At 38.5% G+C, this 16,059-nt stretch overlaps 1 protein-coding gene across 2 annotated transcripts in view; it reads right to left on the bottom strand.

The window, feature by feature from the left end:
• Positions 1 to 16,059, bottom strand: part of LOC118373360 (kinesin-like protein KIF19) — a 156,827-nt gene that overhangs the window by 73,113 nt on the left and 67,655 nt on the right. For both annotated transcript variants that reach the window (XM_052471461.1, XM_052471462.1), the window contains exons 3-5: positions 15,547 to 15,745; positions 11,658 to 11,794; positions 981 to 1,106 (exon numbers count right to left, since the gene is read on the bottom strand). In XM_052471461.1, coding sequence (XP_052327421.1) covers positions 981 to 1,106; positions 11,658 to 11,794; positions 15,547 to 15,745 — 462 coding nt within the window. The remainder of the gene's footprint in view (positions 1 to 980; positions 1,107 to 11,657; positions 11,795 to 15,546; positions 15,746 to 16,059) is intronic.

Raw genomic sequence — 16,059 nt, 5'->3', positions numbered from 1 at the left:
AGATGGGCTGTTTACAGATGGGCTATGTACAGGTGCAGTGATCTGTGAGTTGCTCTGACAGCTGGTGCTTAAAGCTAGTGAGGGAGATATGAGTCTCCAGCTTCAGAGATTTTTGCAGTTTGTTCCAGTCATTGGCAGCAGAGAACTGGAAGGAAAGACGACCAAAGGAGGAATTGGCTTTGGAGGTGACCAGTGATATACCTGCTGGAGCACGTGCTACGAGTGGGTGCTGCTATGGTGACCAGTGAGCTGAGATAAGGTGGGGCTTTACCTAGCAGAGACTTGTAGATAACCTGTAGCCAGTGAGTTTGGCGATGAGTATGAAGTGAGGGCCAACCAACGAGAGCGTACAGGTCGCAATGGTGGGTAGTGTATGGGGCTTTGGTGACAAAACGGATGGCACTGTGGTAGACTGCATCCAGTTTGTTGAGTAGAGTGTTGGAGGCTATTTTATAGATGACATCACCAAAGTCGAGGATCGGTAGGATGGTCAGGTTTACGAAGGTATGTTTGGCAGCATGAGTGAAGGATGCTTTGTTGCGATATATGTGGGAACTCGTTCAAGGCTATTGGAAAAGCATTCCTAATGAAACTGGTTGAGAGAATGCCAACGGTGTGCAAAGCTGTCATCAAGGCAAAGGGTGGCTACTTTGAAGAATCTAAAATCTAAAATATATTTTGATATGTTTAACACTTTTAGGTTACTACATGATTCGGTTACCATATGTGATTTTGATGTGTTCACTATTATTAAAAAATGTAGAAAATAGTAAAAATAATGAAAAAACGTTGAATGAGTAGGTGTTTCCAAACATTTGACTGGTACTGAATGTGTTTTATGTAAAGTGTGTGATCAAATCAAATATTATATGTCACATGCGCTGAATACAATAGTTGTAGACTTTATCGTGAAATGCTTGCTTACAAGCTCTTTGATCTTGTAAAGCATGGAGTTAGCGTGGCCAGACGTGACCTCTCACCTCTCGGGCGTTGATAGTGCAGACCTCTGTGATGCCAGCCACCTGGATCTCTCCTTTAGAATCCTCTCTCAGGTCCAGGAACCCAGAGGATGGGTTGAGAAGGTCCCGGATCATCTCGTTGTAGATCTGGGAACAGGGAATGGGTCATTAGCTTCCAAATCACATCTCAGAAGCTCAACATCCAAGGAATTCTTATATTCAAGGAATGATTCTACTTAAGAATGTAAATTACATTGTATAATATCTTGTAGAATAGCTTGTAGAATATATTGTAGAAGAGCTTGTAGAATAATAGTGTGCAGAATAATAGCTTGTAGGAGAATAGCTTGTCAAAAAACAGCTTGTTGAAGAATAGACTGCAGAATGGCTTCTAGAAAAATAGCTTGTAGAAAAATAGCTTGTAGAATAGCTTGTAGTAGAATAGCTTGTAATAGAATAGGTTGTAGAAGAATAGCTTGCAGAATAGCTTGAAGATGAATAGCTTTTAGAATAGCTTGTTGTAGAAAAGATTGTAGAAAATAGCTTGTGGAATAGCTTGTTGAATAGCTTGAGTAGAATAGCTAGTAGTAGAATAGCTTGGAGAGTATTAGATTGTAGAATAGATTGTAGAATAGCTTATAGAATAGCTTGTAGTAGAATAGCTTGTAGCAGAATAGCTAGTAGTAGAATAGCTTGAAGAATAATAGCTTGCAGAACAGTTTGTAGTTGAACAGCTTGTAGTAGAATAGCTTGTAGAATAACTTGTAGTAGAATAGGTTGTAGAATATCTTGTAGGAAAATATCTTGTAGAAAAATAGCTTGTAGAATAGCTTGAGTAGAATAGCTTGTAGAAAAGCTTGTAGAATAGCTTGCATAATAGCTTGTACAATAGCTTGTAGAAGAAAAGCTTGTAGAATAGCTTGTAGAATTATTTGAATTAAAACATATATATTTTACCTTTATTTAACTAGGCAAGCCAGTTAAGAATAAATTCTTATTTTCAATGACTGCCTAGGAACAGTGGGTTAACTGCCTTGGAATAGCTTGTAGTAGAGTAGCTTGTAGAATAGCTTGTAGAAGAATTGCTTGTAGTAGAATAGCATTTAGAATAGCTTTGTAGAATAATAGCTTGTAGAATAGCTTGAAGTAGAATAGCTTAAAGAAGAATAGCTTGTGGAAAAGCTTATAGAATAACTTGTAGTAGAATAGCTTGTAGAATAATAGCTTGAAGTAGAATAGCTTGTAGAATAATTTCTAGTAGAATAACTTCTCGTAGAATAGCTTGAATAATAACTTGTAGTTGAATAGCTTGTTGAATAATTTGTAGTAGAATAGTTTGAAGTAGAATAGCCAATAGAATAGCTCATAGAATAGCTTGTTGTAGAATAGCTTGAAGTAGAATAGCTTGTAGAATAATAGCCTGTAGTAGAATAGCTTGTAGAAGAATAGCTTGTCGTAGAATAGCTTGTAGAATAGCTTGTCATAGAATAGCTTGTAGAATTACTTGTAGACAAATAGCTTGTAATGGAATAGCTTGTAGTAGAATAGCTTGCAGAATAGCTTGTAGTGGAATAGCTTATAGTAGAACAGCTTGTAGTAGAATAGCTTGCAGAATAGCTTGTAGAATAGCTTGTAGTATCAATCAATCAATCAAATTTTATTTATATAGCCCTTCGTACATCAGCTGATATCTCAAAGTGCTGTACAGAAACCCAGCCTAAAACCCCAAACAGCAAGCAATGCAGGTGTAGAAGCACGGTGGCTAGGAAAAACTCCCTAGAAAGGCCAAAACCTAGGAAGAAACCTAGAGAGGAACCAGGCTATGTGGGGTGGCCAGTCCTCTTCTGGCTGTGCCGGGAGGAGATTATAACAGAACATGGCCAAGATGTTCAAATGTTCATAAATGACCAGCATGGTCGAATAATAACAAGGCAGAACAGTTGAAACTGGAGCAGCAGCACAGTCAGGTGGACTGGGGACAGCAAGGAGTCATCATGTCAGGTCGTCCTGGGGCACGGTCCTTGGGCTCAGGTCCTCAGAGAGAGAGAGAGAAAGAAAGAGAGAATTAGAGAGAGCATATGTGGGGTGGCCAGTCCTCTTCTGGCTGTGCCGGGTGGAGATTATAACAGAACATGGCCAAGATGTTCAAATGTTCATAAATGACCAGCATGGTCAAATAATAGTAAGGCAGAACAGTTGAAACTGGAGCAGCAGCATGGCCAGGTGGACTGGGGACAGCAAGGAGTCATCATGTCAGGTAGTCCTGGGGCATGGTCCTAGGGCTCAGGTCAGTTGAAACTGGAGCAGCAGCATGGCCAGGTGGACTGGGGACAGCGAGGAGCCATCATGTCAGGTAGTAGAATAGCTTGCAGTAGAATAGCTTGTAGAATAGCTTGTAGAATAGCTTGTAGTAGAATAGCTTGCAGTAGAATAGCTTGTAGAATAACTTGTAGAATAATTGGTTGTCGAATAGCTTATAGAATAACTATTAGAAGAATAGCTTGTAGAAAAGAGTGTAGAAGAATAGCTTGTAGAATAGCTTGTAGAAAAACTTGTAGAATTGCTTGTAGAAGAATAGCTTGAAGAAGAATAGTTTGCAGAATAATAGCTTGTTGAATAGCTTATAAAATAGCTTGTAATAGAATAGCTTGTAGAATAATAGCTTGTACTAGAATAGCTTGTAATATAATAGCTTGTAGAATAATAGCTTGTAGAATAATAGCTTATATAATAGGTTGTAGAATAGCTTATAGAATAGCTTGTAGAAAAATAGCTTATAGAATAGCTTATAGAATAGCTTGTAGATTAATAGCTTGTAGAATAATAGCTTATAGAATAACTTATAGAATAGCTTGTAGTGGAATATCTTGTAGAATAATAGCTTATAGAATAGCTTGTAGAAAAGCTTGTTGAAAAAAAGCTTATAGAATAACTTATAGAATAGCTTGTAGAATAGCTTGGAGAGTTTGCTTGTAGAATAATAGCTTATAGAATAACTTGTAGAAGAACAGGTTCTAGAATAATAGCTTGTAGTAGAACAGCTTGTAGAATAATAGCTTGTAAAATAGATTGCAGAATAATAGCTTGTAGAATAGCTTGTAGTTTAATAGCGTGAAGAAGAATAGCTTGTAGAATACCGCCCCGTATGCACTCACTTCCGTCATCATGAAATGCTTTGAGAGACTAGTCAAGGACCATATCACCTCCACCCTACCTGACACCCTAGACCCACTCCAATTTGCTTACCGCCCAAATAGGTCCACAGACGATGCAATCTCAACCACACTGCACACTGCCCTAACCCATCTGGACAAGAGGAATACCTATGTGAGAATGCTGTTCATTGACTACAGGTCGGCATTTAACACCATAGTACCCTCCAAGCTCATCATCAAGCTCGAGACCCTGGGTCTCGACCTTGCCCTGTGCAACTGGGTACTGGACTTCCTGACGGGCCTCCCCCGGGTGGTGAGGGGAGGCAACAACATATCCACCCCGCTGATCCTCAACACTGGGGCCCCACAAGGGTGCGTTCTGAGCCCTCTCCTGTACTCCCTGTTCACCCACGACTGCGTGGCCACACACGCCTCCAACTCAATCATCAAGTTTGAGGACAACACAACAGTGGTAGGCTTGATTACCAACAACGACGAGACGGCCTACAGGGAGGAGGTGAGGGCCCTCGGAGTGTGGTGTCAGGAAAATAACCTCACACTCAACGTCAACAAAACTAAGGAGATGATTGTGGACTTCAGGAAACAGCAGAGGGAACACCCCCCTATCCACATCGATGGAACAGTAGTGGAGAGGGTAGCAAGTTTTAAGTTCCTCGGCATACACATCACAGACAAACTGAATTGGTTCACCCACACAGACAGCATCGTGAAGAAGGCGCAGCAGCGCCTCTTCAACCTCAGGAGGCTGAAGAAATTCGGCTTGTCACCAAAAGCACTCACAAACTTCTGAATAGCTTCTGGTAGAATAGCTTGTAGAATAGCTTGTAGGATAATAGCATGTAGAATAGCTTGCAGAATAGCTTGTAGACGAATAGCTTGTAGAAGAATAGCTCGTAGGTGAATAGCTTGTCGTAGAATAGCTTGTAGTAGAATAGCTTGTAGAATAACTAGCAGAAGAATAGCTTGTAGAATAGCTTGTAGAATAACTAGTAGAAGAATAGCTTGCAGAATAGCTTGTAGACGAATAGCTGGTAGACGAATAGCTTGTAGAAGAATAGCTCGTAGGTGAATAGCTTGTAGAATAACTAGTAGAAGAATAGCTTGTAGAATAGCTTGTAGAATAATAGCTTGTAAAATAGCTTGTAGAATAATAGCTTGTAGAAAAACGCGTAGAAGAATAGCTTGTAGAATAGCTTGTAGAAAAATAGCTCGTAGGTGAATAGCTTGTAGAATAACTAGTAGAAGAATAGCTTGTAGAATAATAGCTTGTAGAATAGCTTGTAGAAAAACGCGTAGAAGAATAGCTTGAAGAAGAATAGTTTGTAGTATAATAGCTTGTAGAATAATAGCTTATATAATAGCTTATATAATAGCTTGCACTAAAATAGCTTGTAGTAGAATACCTTATATAATAGCTTGTAATAAAATAGCTTGTAGTAGAATAGCTTGTAGTAGAATAGCTTGTAGAATAACTTCTAGAAGAATAGCTTGTAGAATAGCTTGTAGAATAACTAGTAGAAGAATAGCTTGTAGAATAGCTTGTAAAATAGCTTGTAGAAAAACGCGTAGAAGAATAGCTTGAAGAATAATAGCTTATATAATACCTTATAGAATAGCTCGTAGAATAACAGCTTGTAGAATAATAGCTTATATAATAGCTTGCACTAAAATAGCTTGTAGTAGAATAGCTTATATAATACCTTATATAATAGCTTGTAATAAAATAGCTTGTAGTAGAATAGCTTGTCGTAGAATAGCTTGTCGTAGAATAGCTTATAGAATAGCTTGTAGTATAATAGCTTGTAGTAGAATAGCTTGTAGAATAGCTTGTAGAAAAACGCGTAGAAGAATAGCTTGAAGAAGAATAGTTTGTAGTATAATAGCTTGTAGAATAATAGCTTATATAATAGCTTATATAATAGCTTGCACTAAAATATCTTGTAGTAGAATACCTAATATAATAGCTTGTAATAAAATAGCTTGTAGTAGAATAGCTTGTAGTAGAATAGCTTGTAGAATAACTTCTAGAAGAATAGCTTGTAGGATAATAGCATGTAGAATAGCTTGCAGAATAGCTTGTAGACGAATAGCTTGTAGAAGAATAGCTCGTAGGTGAATAGCTTGTCGTAGAATAGGTTGTAGTAGAATAGCTTGTAGAATAACTAGCAGAAGAATAGCTTGTAGAATAGCTTGTAGAATAACTAGTAGAAGAATAGCTTGCAGAATAGCTTGTAGACGAATAGCTGGTAGACGAATAGCTTGTAGAAGAATAGCTCGTAGGTGAATAGCTTGTAGAATAACTAGTAGAAGAATAGCTTGTAGAATAGCTTGTAGAATAATAGCTTGTAAAATAGCTTGTAGAATAATAGCTTGTAGAATAATAGCTTGTAGAAAAACGCGTAGAAGAATAGCTTGTAGAATAGCTTGTAGAAAAATAGCTTGTAGGTGAATAGCTTGTAGAATAACTAGTAGAAGAATAGCTTGTAGAATAGCTTGTAGAATAATAGCTTGTAGAATAGCTTGTAGAAAAACGCGTAGAAGAATAGCTTGAAGAAGAATAGTTTGTAGTATAATAGCTTGTAGAATAATAGCTTATTTAATAGCTTATATAATAGCTTGCACTAAAATAGCTTGTAGTAGAATACCTTATATAATAGCTTGTAATAAAATAGCTTGTAGTAGAATAGCTTGTAGTAGAATAGCTTGTAGAATAACTTCTAGAAGAATAGCTTGTAGAATAGCTTGTAGAATAGCTTGTAAAATAGCTTGTAGAAAAACGTGTAGAAGAATAGCTTGAAGAATAATAGCTTATATAATACCTTATAGAATAGCTCATAGAATAACAGCTTGTAGAATAATAGCTTATATAATACCTTATAGAATAGCTCGTAGAATAACAGCTTGTAGTAGAATAGCTTATATAATAGCTTGCACTAAAATAGCTTGTAGTAGAATACCTTATATAATAGCTTGCACTAAAATAGCTTGTAGTAGAATACCTTATATAATAGCTTGTAATAGAATACCTTATATAATAGCTTGCACTAAAATAGCTTGTAGTAGAATACCTTATATAATAGCTTGCACTAAAATAGCTTGTAGTAGAATACCTTATATAATAGCTTGCACTAAAATAGCTTGTAGTAGAATACCTTATATAATAGCTTGCACTAAAATAGCTTGTAGTAGAATACCTTATATAATAGCTTGTAATAAAATAGCTTGTAGTAGAATAGCTTGTAGTAGAATAGCTTGTAGAATAACTTCTAGAAGAATAGCTTGTAGAATAACTAGTAGAAGAATAGCTTGTAGAATAGCTTGTAAAATAGCTTGTAGAAAAACGCGTAGAAGAATAGCTTGAAGAATAATAGCTTATATAATACCTTATAGAATAGCTCGTAGAATAACAGCTTGTAGAATAATAGCTTATATAATACCTTATAGAATAGCTTGTAATAAAATAGCTTGTAGTAGAACAGCTTGTCGTAGAATAGCTTGTATAATAGCTTGTAGTAGAATAGCTTGTCGTAGAATAGCTTGTCGTAGAATAGCTTATAGAATAGCTTGTAGTATAATAGCTTGTAGTAGAATAGCTTGTAGAATAGCTTGTAGAAAAACGCGTAGAAGAATAGCTTGAAGAAGAATAGTTTGTAGTATAATAGCTTGTAGAATAATAGCTTATATAATAGCTTATATAATAGCTTGCACTAAAATATATTGTAGTAGAATACCTAATATAATAGCTTGTAATAAAATAACTTGTAGTAGAATAGCTTGTAGTAGAATAGCTTGTAGAATAACTTCTAGAAGAATAGCTTGTAGAATAACTTCTAGAAGAATAACTTGCGGAATAGCTTGTAGAAAAACACGTAGAAGAATAGCTTGAAGAATAATAGCTTATATAATACCTTATAGAATAGCTCGTAGAATAACAGCTTGTAGAATAATAGCTTATATAATACCTTATAGAATAGCTCGTAGAATAACAGCTTGTAGAATAATAGCTTATATAATAGCTTATAGAATAGCTCGTAGAATAACAGCTTGTAGAATAATAGCTTATATAATAGCTTATAGAATAGCTTATAGAATAGCTCGTAGAATAACAGCTTGTAGAATAATAGCTTATATAATAGCTTGTAATAAAATAGCTTGTAGTAGAATAGCTTGTCGTAGAATAGCTTGTCGTAGAATAGCTTGTCGTAGAATAGCTTGTCGTAGAATAGTTTGTCGTAGAATAGCTTATAGAATAGCTTGTAGTAGAATAGCTTGTAGAATAGCTTGTAAAATAATTGCTTATATAATAGCTAGTTCTAGAATAGCTTGTTGTAGAATAGATTGTAGAATAGCGTGTATTTGAATAGCTTGTAGAATAGCTTGTAAAAATTACTTGTAGATGAATAGCTTATAGAATAGCTTTTAGAAAAATAGTTTGCAGAAGAATAGCTTATAGAATAGCTTACAGAATAGCTTGTAGAATAATAGTTTGTAGAATAGCTTACAGAAAAGCTTGTAGTAGAACAGCTTGTAGAATAATAGCTCATAGAATAGCTTATAGAATAGCTTGTAGTATAATAGCTTGTAGTAGAATAGCTTGTAGAATAGCTTGTCGTAGAATAGCTTGTAAAATAATAGCTTGTAGTAGAATAGCTTGTCGTAGAATAGCTTGTAGTATAATAGCTTGTAAAATAATAGCTTGTAGTAGAATAGCTTGTCGTAGAATAGCTTGTCGTAGAATAGCTTGTAGAATAGCTTGTAGTATAATAGCTTGTCGTAGAATAACTTGTCGTAGAATAGCTTATAGAATAGCTTGTAGTAGAATAGCTTATAGAATAGCTTGTAGTAGAATAGCTTATAGAATAGCTTGTAGTAGAATAGCTTATAGAATAGATTGTAGTAGAATAGCTTATATAATAGCTTGTAGTAGAATAGCTTGTCGTAGAATAGCTTGTAGAACAATAGCTCATAGAATATCTTGTAGAATAGCTTGTAGAATAATAGCTTATATAATAACTTATAGAATAGCTTGTAAAATAATAGCTTATAGAATAATAGCATTTTAGAAGAATACCTTGTAGAATAATAGCTTAAAGAATAGATTATAGAATAGCTTGTAGTTGAATCATAAGATAGCAAGTGTCAAACTTCAAATCAATGGCATTATGTAATTTCTATGTCTTATGCATTCTGTAATCAATGTTAATTTCTTCCAAACACAAGGACACTGGCTGTCGCTCATTCTACTCTAGAAATATTTCTCTGCTTGACGTCTTTGGCTGATTGAGCGTTCTTTCCATTTTTGGTCTTTTTAATAAAGAGCTGTCTATCATCTGTCTTTTTCTGTCTTTCTGCCTTAATGAAGACAGGATGAACAACTTAGAGTGAATCTCTTCATGCGTCACGGTTTGCTTAGAAGGAACACAATTATGTTATCAACCATAATCATGAAGATTGCTACCATCACATCACTACTTGTCAAGGTTTCTTTGATTGTTCTTGGAAAGAAATTGGGAATTAATCATACAAAATAAGCTCAATGTTAAGCTAAGCTTGCGGACAAAATGAACCACTTTCAAATACAGACAAAGCAGTGTAAATCAATCTGAATTAAAGAGATTGGGAGTCAATGTGATATGTGGTACAAGAATGGATGCTGTTGTAATCTGTTTTGAGGCTCTCTCAAACAGATGGACATCCTTTTTAGGTTCCAATATCAAGGGCTTTGACATTGTGCATATATATATATATATATACCCACACACACAGTGGGGCAAAAAAGTGTTTAGTCAGCCACCAATTGTGCATGTTCTCCCACTTAAAAAGATGAGAGAGGCCTGTAATTTTCATACACTTCAACTATGACAGACAAAATTAGAAAAGAAATCCAGAAAATCACATTGTAGGATTTTTAATGAATTTATTTGCAAATTATGGTGGAAAATAAGTATTTGGTCACCTACAAACAAGCAAGATTTCTGCCTCTCACAGACCTGTAACTTCTTCTTTAAGAGGCTCCTCTGTCCTCCACTTGTTATCAGTATAAAAGACACCTGTCCACAACCTCAAACAGTCACAATCGAAACTCCACTATGGCCAAGACCAAAGAGCTGTCAAAGGACACCAGAAACAAAATTGTAGACCTGCACCAGGCTGGGAAGACTGAATCTGCAATAGGTAAGCAGCTTGGTTTGATGAAATCAACTGTGGGAGCAATTATTAGGAAATGGAAGACATACAAGACCACTGATAATCTCCCTCGATCTGGGGCCCCACGCAAGATCTCACCCCGTGGGGTTAAAATGATCACAAGAACGGTGAGCAAAAATCCCAGAACCACACGGGGGGGACCTAGTGAATGACCTGCAGAGAGCTGGGACCAAAGTAACAAAGCCAGTAACACACTACGCCGCCAGGGACTCAAATCCTGCAGTGCCAGACGTGTCCCCCTGCTTAAGCCAGTACATGTCTAGGCCCATCTGAAGTTTGCTAGAGAGCATTTGGATGATCCAGAAGAAGATTGGGAGAATGTCAGATGAAACCAAAATATAACTTTTTGGTAAAAACTCAACTCGTCGTGTTTGGAGGACAAAGAATGCTGAGTTGCATCCAAAGAACACCATACCTACTGTTAGGTAGCCTAACCAATCTCCAGATCTCAACCCCATAGAAAATCTTTGGAGGGAGTTGAAAGTCCGTGTTGCTCAGCAACTGCCCCAAAACATCACGGCTCTAGAGGAGATCTGCATGGAGGAATGGGCCAAAATACCAGCAACAGTGTGTGAAAACCTTGTGAAAACTTACAGAAAACGTTTGACCTCTGTCATTGCCAACAAAGAGTATATAACAAAGTATTCAGATAAACTTTTGTTATTGACCAAATACTTATTTTCCACCATAATTTGCAAATAAATTCATTAAAAATACTACAATGTGATTTTCTGGATTTTTTTCTCATTTTGTCTGTCATAGTTGAAGTGTACCTATGATGAAAATTACAGGCCTCTCTCAACTTTTTAAGTGGGAGAACTTGCACAATTGGTGGCTGACTAAATACTTTTTTGCCCCACTATATATATATATATGGCTCTGTTGGTAGTTTGTAGCATAACAATCAGTGTCAATATCTGACTAGTCCACACAGGACCACAGACACAGACACACAGGCACACAGGCACGGACCGACCACTATCTTTTATCAGAACTTTATTATCCAATCACAAGGCCACACCGATAAAGCTGAACTGAAAGCCTTCTGGGTCATATATATATATATATATATATAAATATAAACTCCCAAACTCCCAGTAATATATTGGGTAAATCACCAACGTTTAGGCATCACTGTACCTTCTTCATTAGACATGTTGCCAGGGTATTCCAAAGAGAAACAAACACAAACACAGACACAGACACCAAAATAGCACCCTATTCCCTATATAGTGTACTACTTTTGAAATGTTGTACACTATATAGGAAATAGGGTTCAACCTGGGATGCAAACAGAGACCGTATGTATTCTCACCTCCAGGTATGACATGAAGATGTTGTACTGCATGTCATCGCTGGTCTCCTCAATGGCTTTGAACAGGTCATTTAGAGTGTGTACGTAGATCCCCGGTTCTCTGTCCGTCCCTAACATAGTGAAGGTCTTCCCACAACCTACACACACACACACAGACACACACACACACACACACACACACACACACACACACACACACACACACACACACACACACACACACACACACACACACACACACACACACACACACACACACACACACACACAGTTTTCAGTTTGAGTTGGAGAATAATTGTGTCAATACCAAACAACAGCATTGAAGAGCATTGAATGGCACTGAACGACATTGAAAAGCACTGAAGAGTATTGAAGACCATTGAACAACATTTCATGAAATTGAAAGGCATTGAACGGCATTAAAGATAATTGCACGGCATTGATTGGCACTGAACGTCATTGAAGGGCATTGAACGTCATTGAAGAGCATTGATTGGCATTGAACATTGAACGTCATTGAAGGGCATTGATTGGCATTGAACGTCATTGAAGGGCATTGATTGGCATTGAACGTCATTGATTGGCATTGAACATTGAATGTCATTGAAGAGCATTGATTGGCATTGAACGTCATTGATTTGCATTGAACATTGAATGTCATTGAAGAGCATTGATTGGCATTGAACGTCATTGAAGGGCATTGATTGGCATTGAACGTCATTGATTGGCATTGAACATTGAATGTCATTGAAGAGCATTGAACGTCATTGAAGGGCATTGATTGGCATTGAACGTCATTGAAGAGCATTGATTGGCATTGAACGTCATTGAAGGGCATTGATTGGCATTGAACGTCATTGAAGGGCATTGATTGGCATTGAACGTCATTGAAGGGCATTGATTGGCATTGAACGTCATTGAAGGGCATTGATTGGCATTGAACGTCATTGAAGAGCATTGATTGGCATTGAACGTCATTGAAGAGCATTGATTGGCATTGAACGTCATTGAAGGGCATTGATTGGCATTGAACGTCATTGAAGGGCATTGATTGGCATTGAACGTCATTGAAGGGCATTGATTGGCATTGAACGTCATTGAAGGGCATTGATTGGCATTGAACGTCATTGAAGGGCATTGATTGGCATTGAACGTCATTGAAGGGCATTGATTGGCATTGAACGTCATTGAAGGGCATTGATTGGCATTGAACGTCATTGAAGGGCATTGATTGGCATTGAACGTCATTGAATGTCATTGAAGAGCATTGATTGGCATTGAACGTCATTGAAGGGCATTGATTGGCATTGAACGTCATTGATTGGCATTGAACGTCATTGAAGAGCATTGATTGGCATTGAACGTCATTGATTGGCATTGAACGTCATTGATTGGCATTGAACGTCATTGAAGGGCATTGATTGGCATTGAACGTCATTGAAGGGCATTGATTGGCATTGAACGTCATTGATTGGCATTGAACGTCATTGAAGAGCATTGATTGGCATTGAACGTCATTGAAGGGCATTGATTGGCATTGAACGTCATTGAAGGGCATTGATTGGCATTGCACGTCATTGAAGAGCATTGATTGGCATTGCACGTCATTGAAGGGCATTGATTGGCATTGAACGTCATTGAAGGGCATTGATTGGCATTGAACGTCATTGAAGAGCATTGATTGGCATTGCACGTCATTGAAGGGCATTGATTGGCATTGAACGTCATTGAAGGGCATTGATTGGCATTGAACGTCATTGAAGGGCATTGATTGGCATTGAACGTCATTGAAGGGCATTGATTGGCATTGAACGTCATTGAAGGGCATTGAATGTCATTGAAGGGCATTGATTGGCATTGAAACGCATTGAACGGCATTGAAGAGCATTGCACAGTATTGAAGAGAAAAGTGCAGTTGCAAAAAACCATCAAGCGCTATGATGAAACTGGCTCTCATGAGGACCGCCACAGGAAAGGAAGACCCAGAGTTACCTCTGCTGCAGAGGATAAGTTCATTCGAGCTACCAGCCCCAGAAATTGCAGCCCAAATAAATGCATCACAAAGTTCAAGTAACAGACATCTCAACATCAACTATTCAGAGGAGACTGCATGAATCAGACCTTCATGGTCAAATTGCTGCAAAGAAACCACTACTAAAGGACACCAATAAGAAGAAGAGACTTTCTTGGGCCAAGAAACCCAAGCAATGGACAATAGACTGGCGGAAATCTGTCCTTTGGTCTGATGAGTCCAAATGTGAGATTTTTTATTCCAACCGCCGTGTCTTTGTGAGACGTAGAGTAGGTGAACGGATGATCTCTGCATATGTGGTTCCCACCGTGAAGCATGGAGGAGGTGTGATGGTGTGGGGCTGCTTTTCTGGTGACATTGCCTGTGATGTATTTAGAATTCAAGGCACACTTAACCAGCATGGCTACCACAGCATTCTGCAGTGATACGCCATCCCATCTGGTTTGCGCTTAGTTGGACTATCATTTGTTTTTCAACAGGACAACGACCCAACACACCTCCAGGCTGTGTAAGGGCTATTTCACCAAGAAGGAGAGTGATGGAGTGCTGCATAAGATGACCTGGCCTCCACAATCACCCGACCTCAAACCAAATGAGATGGTTTGGTATGAGTTGGACTGCAGAGTGAAGGAAAAGCAGCCAACAAGTATCAGCATATGTGGGAATTCCTTCAAGACTGTTGGAAAAGCATTCCAGGTGAAGTTGGTTGAGAGAATGTCAAGAGTGTGCAAAGCTGGAATCAAGGCAAAGTGTGTCTACTTTGAAGAATCTCAAATATAAAATATACTTTGATTCGTTTAACACTTTTTTAGTTACTACATGATTGCATGTATCATTTCATAATTTGTATGTATTCATTATTATTCTAAAATGTAGAAAAGAGTAAAAATAAAGAAAAACCATTGAACGAGTAGGTACTATATATTTTCCATAACCAAACAGCATATTCAGCTGTTTGAAGCTGGTGTACAAAACAGAAAGTAAAAGACGCACAAACAAAACTTCAGATTGGGAAGCAAAGAAATAGCACACATAGAACAGATCTTCCGATTCTTAGATGGGAATGAAAGACCTAGAACTCATATTTATATGAGAACTTGGTTGGATGGCCCAAATTGTTGCATATTGTAGCTTTAAGTTTAGTTCATTTATTTGACCTTGTACAGGAATTTGTCATGCATTCAGTAGCTGGATGTGAGCACACGATTTTTAAACTCAACAATAAAAGGCCTTCTTGTTGAAAGCTTAACCCCAGTCAACCTTTATTTCCTGATACCATGCCTGTTTTGGTCGAGGAGGACAGGTCACAACAGGTCTTAATTCAGTTTTGGACAACAAGGCTCTGACACACTGAGTTTAATTAGTTTAATTCAAGCAGAGATTAAGAACAGTGAGTCTACAGGGAAAGACAGACAGGAGGAGGAAAGGAGGGAGGGAAGGAGGAAGGGATGGAGGGGAAGATGTCTAACTGTCTGTCTGACGGTCTGTCTGAGTCCTGCATCTCAGCAGTACCGCTGAATTTAGATAAATACATAACAAGAGATAACCATGGATTAAAAGGCATGTGGTCAGGATCATCAACCCCCAGGCTGGTTATTTCCTGGGTATTGTTCTCCTCTGCCGCCCATTGTTTGGTCGATAGAGGCTTAGTTCTCCCCTGGTGCCCAGTGGGTGGTAGATAGAGGCTTAGTTCTCCACTGCCGCCCAGTGGGTGGTAGATAGAGGCTTAGTTCTACCCTGCCGCCCAGTGGGTGGTAAATAGAGGATTAGACCAACCCTGAGGACAACACACACAGGGACAGAGGACACAAACACACACCCGCAATTAGAATAGAGGATAGGGCAGCTATGATAAACCTGTGGGTCCGTAGGCAAAAACAGTGGCGTTGTAGCCGGATATGAGGCCTTCGATCAGGCCCTTGGTTGTGGCTCTGTACACCTCTTCCTGGTTGGCTGAGCAGTCGAATGCAACGTCGAACATATAGGTCTTCTCCCGGGAACGGTTAGCACGCAGGATATTATCTGGATCCTCCATGGGGTTCATCAGAACAACCATCTATAGCAGGGAGGAGGAGGAGGAGGAGGAGGGGGAGGAAGGAAGAAGGGAGAGGAGGTGGGAGGGAGATGGAGGGATGGGGGAGAATGGATGGAGGAGAGAGAGGGAGAAGGGTGGAAATGGAGGGAGGGAGGAGGGAGGCGTAGGTAGCGAGGGGGAGAGGGGAGAAGGGAGGAGGCAAGAGGAGAAGGGAGGGAGCAGGAGGAGGAGGGAGGGAGCAAGGGAGAAGGGGGACAAGGGAGAAAGGGGAGTGTGGAGGAGGGATGGAGAAAGGATAGGGGCAGAGAAGGATGAAAAGAGAGAGAAAGGGACAT

This window comes from Oncorhynchus keta, chromosome 2, assembly GCF_023373465.1.
Source record: "Oncorhynchus keta strain PuntledgeMale-10-30-2019 chromosome 2, Oket_V2, whole genome shotgun sequence".
Classification (NCBI taxonomy): Eukaryota; Metazoa; Chordata; class Actinopteri; order Salmoniformes; family Salmonidae; genus Oncorhynchus; species Oncorhynchus keta.
The sequence above is the reverse complement of the archived record's forward strand: the minus strand, read 5'-3'. Positions and strand labels throughout refer to the sequence as shown.